Source organism: Hippopotamus amphibius, chromosome 1, assembly GCF_030028045.1.
Source record: "Hippopotamus amphibius kiboko isolate mHipAmp2 chromosome 1, mHipAmp2.hap2, whole genome shotgun sequence".
In the NCBI taxonomy this organism is placed as follows: domain Eukaryota; kingdom Metazoa; phylum Chordata; class Mammalia; order Artiodactyla; family Hippopotamidae; genus Hippopotamus; species Hippopotamus amphibius.
The window spans coordinates 15,356,879-15,364,523 of NC_080186.1; the positions used below are offsets into that span (position 1 = coordinate 15,356,879).

Sequence of the window (7,645 nt, forward strand, 5' to 3'; positions counted from 1 at the left end):
TAAGTGGTCCCGGACTCAAACAGATGCCCTAAAAGCAGCTGCTCAGATTCTAGGGTTCGCAAGAATCAGTCCAGCAGCTTCGACTGAAAACCAGGACACTGAGAGGGTCAGGGCCTGATCCAAGGTCACAAAACGTGTTCAAGGCAGGAGGGCCTGCCACCTCCAGCCCCCAGGCCAGGGCTCTCCTCCCGCTGGACGCCCTCTCCCCCAGGAGATGAACAGCGAGATAGGAGAGGTGAGGAAGAGAGGAGGCAGGAAGGCGAGGCCAGTCCGGGGTCCAGACCCTGTCGCCTCCCAGGGTCTCAGCCCCCACGCCCAGCCCCGCCCGGGCCGGTTCCGCTCAGACCGGAAGCACGTGGCCGCCCACCCGCGCGGTTGCCCGGGAGACCCGGGCTGTTTACCCGCGGGACGGAGCCCGGCGACTGCGGCGGATGGAGCGGAGCGGCGAGGTGAGCGTGGCCGGCGGCCGGCCCGCGGGTCTGTCCTCGTCCTCCCGGGGGCCTGGGAGGGGCCGAGAGAGGCCAGACCCGAGCTCCCCGGGGCACGTCGCCCGGGCGGGCCTCCCCAGGCTCGGCCCTAGGGGCGAATCCCGGGAGACAGGCCAGGGGCCAGGAGGGAAGTGGCTCCTCCCCAGGAGCAAAGCCAGGCCGGCCAGAGCTCACCTTTGCCGGAATGGGACAGCTCCCGGGCTCTGCGGAAGCCGAGGGACCTAGGAAACCGCTGGGCCATGCCCTCCTGGCGGGGCAGTACAGACCGGACACAGACCCAGAGGGACAAGGGGACGTCCTGTCACGCAGAGAGACGGGAACCAGATCTGAGCCTCCCCCAGACCCGTGCTCTTTCACCCAAGTCAACGCTCACTTTCTAGAGGCTCTTTCTTGCCCCTCCTCCCACCTCGCTCCTGCTGCCTAATCTTGCTTCTTCTAGACCCGCCAGTACTGGAAAATAATTGAATACTCCACCTACCCCCAGTCCCAGCTCCGCACTGCTGTTGGAATCATCCCCAATTCCTTTTCCAAACCTTTGATCACTTGGTGGCTTGTGGCAATTTTTCCACTCCCCCTTTTAAACGTGGCACTCTGCATAGGACATTGTATTCTAATTATTAGTCCTGGGTAGAACTGGGAATGGTACCAAAGTTTTCTCATTCTCAGGCCAACTACCATCTCCTGTTGGTTCTTCTGAGATTTTTCATCCTGAAAGCCTCACAAGGAGGGGTGGGGGTTGGCAGGGGATAGTATTAACTGATTAACATTTTTAAAAGACCAATTCAAATGTATGCATCCTTGGTGCATACCAACAGATGGTATGTGGGCGGTTATATTTTATTGCATTTATTGTAGGCTTGACTTTGGGTTGTGAGTGAAATAGGGTGGTCTCACCCCGTGGAGGGAGGTGGGAGCCTTTGGAAAGCAGGAAGATGGCGTTAGCTTCTCCTATCCAGTTTTCCTTCCTTCCAGTTGATTTGGCAATTAATCTTAAGGAATGGGCACCTGCCCTTTTGGCAGTTCCTTGGGAACAGTTATCAATGTTTGTTTCCTGACTCCTAGCAGGCCTCTGGGGTGCAGCTATTATGTTTAAGTAAACAGGCCACTTGCCTATTCAACTGGCAGCTTGAGGGAAGCCTACGCCTAGATCTTGTCAAATCACTTTGTGGTTGAGAGTCTGCCAGGCCTTGAGGTGGTGAGCTGAGCTGGGCAGGGTTGATGGTGGATGTGGCAGAAGCCTCCCTGGGCTGAGCCGGGCAGGCAGAGTTTGAGACCCAAGGTGTGAATATAAAGGCACCGTTGGCCCAGGTCCCCAAAACACCTGTTTCCCCCACCTCCCCTCTCCATGTGGGAGAAGCTGGGGAGAGTGGATGCTCCCTGCATGTAACAGATGGTCCCTGTGCTGGAGAGGAGGCAGCGGGTTATGAAAGCAGGTTCGATGGAACGGTTTTACCTGAAGGAGGTGTTAGTCTCTAAATAACCATGAGTGGGCTCATAGGAATTAGTCATAATTGAGGTTTTTCTCTGAGATAGCTCGCAGGCATGTTATCTTATGACCAGGGTGTCTTGAATATGACACCCCCTGAACATGGATAATTATATAGCACCAAAAGGTATAGAAAGTGCATGCACACACTGAAGTTTTACTGTTAAAAATAATCCAGCAGAGAGCCTGTGAGAACACATGACTCTCCTCATCAAAGTTGTTAAGGAAGAGGTTTCTAAGTTACCAAACTTACTGACAGTTAAACCTTCCTGAGGCGTGTGTGGGAGTTAGAAGCCAAGTCTATGATAATTTTGTAGAAGCTGTGGCAAATTAATAGCCCTTCCTCAAGGGGGGAGGGTGGGCAGAGAGGGGGAGTCGGTTTACCAGTTGAGCTTCTCTTTGGCAGAACAGTTGGACAGTGATGACCTCCCCATGCGACCCCGAGTTAAAGTACAGAGCTGCTTAATTACAAGGGAAAGACTTTAAAATTAAAGGGGGGAAACCCCCCACATTCTTCACAGTTGATCAGAAAATAGATTAAATTAACAAGGAGCTGGGCAGGCTTTTTTGATGCCAAGGAGAAGGCTCCCGAACTCCCAGCAGCCAGACTGAGTGTGAAAGACTGGAAACGGGAAATGGGAGCGTGGAAAGGCAGGTTCCGTGAGCAGAATGGAGCAGACACAGGCCTTGCAGTTAAGAAAGGCAGAGCAGGCTCTGAACTGAGTAGGACTTCAGGAGTACATAGGATTACTGTGTTTTGTTTGGTTGTGGTTTTAGTGGAGAGGAATGGGATACGCCCTAAAATTAGGCAATGATGGTAATACACACAGAGTGGGATGATTAGGGTGAAGAGCTAAGGGGCTTGAATTGCAGCACTCAGCATCGTCTGATGAAGATAGCTTGGAGTAAGTGAATGGGAAGTAAGTATATGATTCAAGTGTGGGATTAGGGGGAACTCCCAGTGGTTAGGACTCTGCGCTGTCACTGCCGAGGGCCCAGGTTCCATCCCTGGTTGGGGAACTAGGATCCCACAGGCCGTGTGGCGTGGGCGATACATACATGCATAAATATATAAATAAATAAAAGTGTGGGATTAGAAGGGACCTATTAGAATGCATTTCTGGAGGCAGTTTCATAGGCACTAGCTCATTGGTGTCAACCTTCTGACATTTCTGTGAAGTGGGTGGGGCAGGCACAGGTCCCCTGAGTCACCCAGCTGGTTAGAGGTGACTGGCAGTAGACCCACTACAGACACCCTGGGGAAAAGCTCTGAAGCAACAGATAAGACTTTTGGACCTAAAATAATCGAAAGCACTAAACAAACAGAAAACCAAAAGCAGAGAAACGTTACCACTTCATTAAGGCTTTACTGTGCGCCAAGCCTGGTTTTTACAGCCTTACCTACCATGTTTCATATTACTGTCCTCATGTTGCAGAGAAAGAGACTGATGTTTAGAGGTAGTTAAATAATGTTTTCAAGGTCACGTAGCTAATTCTATAGATGAGGAAAGCGATGTACCAGAAAGATAGAATGATTGTCCCATGGTCACCCAGCTGACTCTTGGCAGGGCCTGAAGCAGAACCCAGGTCTTATGACACTGGGTCTTGTGCCCTTTGCTCCCGAACATGCAGCTTCTTGGGGACCACAAGGCTCTGGGAAGCTCCCAGAAGGTCTCTCGAGGGCTGGGAGAGGGCTGGTCAGGCTGCAGGTGGAGAAAGCTGCAGCGACAGTGGTGGCCAGGGCTCAGAGGGAGGCAGGGAGCCCTAGATGTTGCAGTGTCCTGGGGAGGACGTAACCAGGGCCTGGGAAGAAAGAAAAGGTGATGCAACCGTGTTAGTGAAGGGGCTGCTGAGATGGCGAGGAAAGGGGAGGGGGCCTGACTCAGCAGTGCTAGGCCTGCACAGAGAAACACGCCTCCCACCGAGCTGCAGAACGTGGCTTCTGTGTGGCTTTGCGAGCACTTGTGAGCACCCCGAATACAGGGTGTGGGAGAGACAAACACGGGGGCCCTCCGAGTGTCAACAGAGTTGTTGGGAAGAAGAAATGTCAACAGCTAACGAGGAGACGGAATGTGATCAGAGCTGGGGAGAGGCCAAATCTGGTCCTCGAGAACAGGACAAAGTGTCATGGACCTGGGTTCTCTTTCAGGTTCTGCCGCTAGCTGGCTTGGTGGCCTTGGGACATTTGCTCTGCCTTTCCGGCCCACATCTGTGGAATTAGCGTGTGCCCAGAGGCCCCTTTGGAGTTGGCCTAGGACGGGGTTTGGTAAACCATGATCCACGGGCCAGACCACATGACCATCTTTGTGCAGCTCATGAGCTAACAGTGGCTCTTACACTTTTAATGGTTGAGAAAAACAAAAAGAAGATGATTTTGTGCCACATGAAAATGATATGAAATTCAAATGCCAGCGTCCATAAAGGCAATTTTCTTGGAACAAAGCCACACCCGTTCATTTACACACTGTCTGTGGCGGCTTTCACACCACAAGGGCAGAGATGAGTGGTTGTGACAGACTGTGGCCCACGAAGCCGAAAATATTTACTCTGGCCGTTTTCGGAAAGGGATTGCCGACCCCGGTCTAGAAGCTGAGTGCCCACCTGTGCGTTCCAGCCAGTGGGTGAACCAGCAGTGGGGTCTCCTGCTCCTCCCCCCCAGCCTGGTGACACAGTAAAAGGGGGATATTGCATGAGGTGACTTGCCCAGAGCCACCCAGCAAGGCTGAATGAAAAGCCGGTATAAAGGAAAATAAAGTAAGGGCAAGCTATGGGTGGATGGGAAAAGAGGAAGGAAAGGATGGAGGAAGAAAGGGAAAATGGGGATGCAGAGGAGGGCCCTTCCCAGTGAACACCGGGTCGGAGCCCCCTGCTGTCTGTGGCAGGAAGCTCTAGCTCTCAGCTCTTGAGTGAGGCTGAGCTTGGTTTCCCTGCTGGGTAACTGAACAGGGTTACTTTCTCTCCTTTGAGCAAAGGCAGCTATGGGTAACACTGCTTTCTGGGCCTGCAGGTCTACGGGATGGTGTAGGGGAGAGCTCCTTGCCCTGGGAGCCAGCAGATTCCTGCCTCAGGATTCGTTCCTGGCTCTTCCCTCACCAGGGACACTTTCCCCCTAGAGCAGGGGTGGGCGAACCACGGCCTGTGGGCCAAATCAGGCCCTCACCTGTCTTTGTAAATAAAGTTGCATGAGAACACGAAACACAGCCGCAGTCCCTGCTTACGTATTGTCTGTGGCTGACCTGTGCTGCAGGGGCAGCGGTGAGTGGTTGGATCAGAGACCACGTGGCTCCCAAAGCCAAAACCATTTATAGAAAGAGTTAGCTGAGCCCTGCTCTCGACCGTAACAGGGCTTATTCCTTCTCATCAATCTGGTCTCTCAGCTTAAAGCACCCCCACCCCCATAAGAATAATTTGTCACTCTCCAGTGCAATACTTTATTTTCCTCATAGCAGGTATTACTCTTTGAAAATATCTACTTACTTGTGGGCTTAACACCAACCTCTTCTCACTGTAATAATTTAAGTTGCAAGGACTTTGGTTCCCTGATATATTCCAATGCCCGAAATGAATGAATGAATGAATGAATGAATGAACAAACGAATGAGTGAATGAATGAATGACCCCTTCTCCAGATGCCAGAGATTCCGGGAGAAGCTCCTCTGCAACCCCACCCCCACCCCAGCCATTGTGGCTGGTCCTTATTCTGGCCCCTGGGGAGTGAATGGCTCAGGTCCAGGAGTCCTAGAACATTTAACCCATCGCCTCCTCTTTTCTCCTGCTTCCTTAGGGGTCTTGAGGAGCAATGGCCACAGAAGCGCCTGTGAACATAGCCCCCCCCGAACGCAGCACTGTTGTCAGCACAGCAGCTGACAGCTTCATTTGGCAGCCAAACTCGCTAACCATGCACGTCACAAGGCCCAAGTCCGCCAAGGGACGTACCCGGCCATGTCTGCGCAAGCCCCCAGGCACAGAGGGGTGCTCCGGCCACACAGCATCTTCTCCGACTCCAGCCATTCCCTGCGAGTTGCCCAGCAGCCAGAAACCGGGAGCCTGCACACCCAGATCTCCAAATCAGGGAGCCCCCGATGAGATCCCGGAGCTGCTGCAGCAGGTGCCAATAGGGGCGTCCTCTTCCCTCAATAAATACCCAGTCCTGCCTTCCATCAACAGGAAGACCCTTGAGGAGGGGGCCCTGGAAACAGTTGCTAAAAAAGCCGGCTCCCTGCAACTGCGCAGCCCCCAGGCTCTTTACCAAGAGGAGACCTGCACCATGAAGATGAGTGAAGAAGATTCCCGAGCTCAGCCTTGTTCCCCAGAGAGGAAATTCATCGTGCGGACCAAGAAACAAAGCTCCTACACAGCCAGAGACCTGGAGGAACCGTCAGATCAAGAGCCAAGGCTGCTGCTTGCTGTCAGATCACCGTCAGGCCGAAGGTTTGTCCGCCATTTCCGGCCAACTGATGACTTACACACCGTTGTCGCCGTGGCCGAACACAAGAACAAGGCCACCTACCGACACTGCAGCATTGAAACGATAGAGGTGCCCAGGAGACGTTTCTCTGACCTCACCAAGTCTCTGCAGGAGTGTGGAATCCTCAACAAGTCGGTGCTGGGCATCTCCCAGGAAGATGGGGAGGGGTGGCCCTGAGTCCTCAGCCACCCAGCTGGGGTTCTGGGTCTCTGAGCAAGGAACGTGCTTGGGCGCCACAGCCTCCCGGGCAGCTTGGTTGCAAGTGCCATGTGAACCTGGTCCAGCTGTGACTCTTGGGATGCTCACCCTGAGAGCATCTTCTTTGAAGCAGTGAAATCTACACACATGCCAAATGTGTTAAGAAGATTCTCTTCCAGTTAAATTCTCTCCACCGCTGGAGTGAACTGGCAAGTAACCAAGGCTGTTCCTGGAACAGCTGTGACCAGGCCTTCTTCTTTTCTCCTTGGGTCCCTTCTGAAGCACCTGCTTGCCTTTACAATGAACTCGCACTCTCTTGAAGCCAGTGGTTTGCCTTTCTGTATTTGATGCAGGATTAAACACTTCCCTGAGAGGATTCTGGTCTGGTAAATAAGCAGGTTTCAGGAAATACTGCACTGGCATTTGTATTCCTTGCAGGCGTCTTTAAGAAACAGGCGGTTGACCCTATTTTGGGAGCAGCCCCTTTGCCAGGCTCGGGTGACTCTAGTTGCTCAGGGATTACCGTTTGTGTGAGTTGGTTTCAGAGGAAAGAATAGGTCTTTAGCTAATACAGACTCCCCCAATACATCAGTATTTCTGAAAGAGTCCAAGAACTGGAAAGTAAATCCCTTCCATAAGCAGGGATTAGCCAGGAGCTACTTTATTTTTAATGGAGACTGACCAGGTTTGCAATTTTGGGTAGCTACTCTCTGTGCACAAAATTTTCCCCAAACTGAGAAAGGCCAGCGTCATCTGACATCCTTTGCTTTTGCCAGTGGTGGAATCTTTTGTCTTTAAATGGCACACAACTGCAAGCTCGTGGGAAAGGCCCCCTTGGCTTATCTTGGTGTGGACACATTATTTTATCCCCCAGTTTCAGGGTCTCCCCTACTTCAAGCACAGAGGCTCCCTTGAGATGACAGGGGTGCCCCCGTGTTCTGATTTAGAATCCCCCGGAGGAAGAGGGTGCCTCAGTTTGGTGTCCTTTTGCTGTGCCTGTGCTGA

General features: G+C 52.6%; 1 protein-coding gene across 1 annotated transcript; it reads left to right on the plus strand.

Annotated features, from left to right (window-relative positions):
* The first annotated feature begins 5,769 nt into the window (after positions 1-5,769).
* UBXN10 (UBX domain protein 10) lies at positions 5,770-6,959 on the plus strand. Its single transcript, XM_057711060.1, has one exon. The coding sequence runs from the start codon at positions 5,774-5,776 to the stop codon at positions 6,617-6,619; it is 846 nt and encodes a 281-aa protein (XP_057567043.1). The 5' UTR covers positions 5,770-5,773; the 3' UTR covers positions 6,620-6,959.
* Positions 6,960-7,645: the final 686 nt, after the last annotated feature.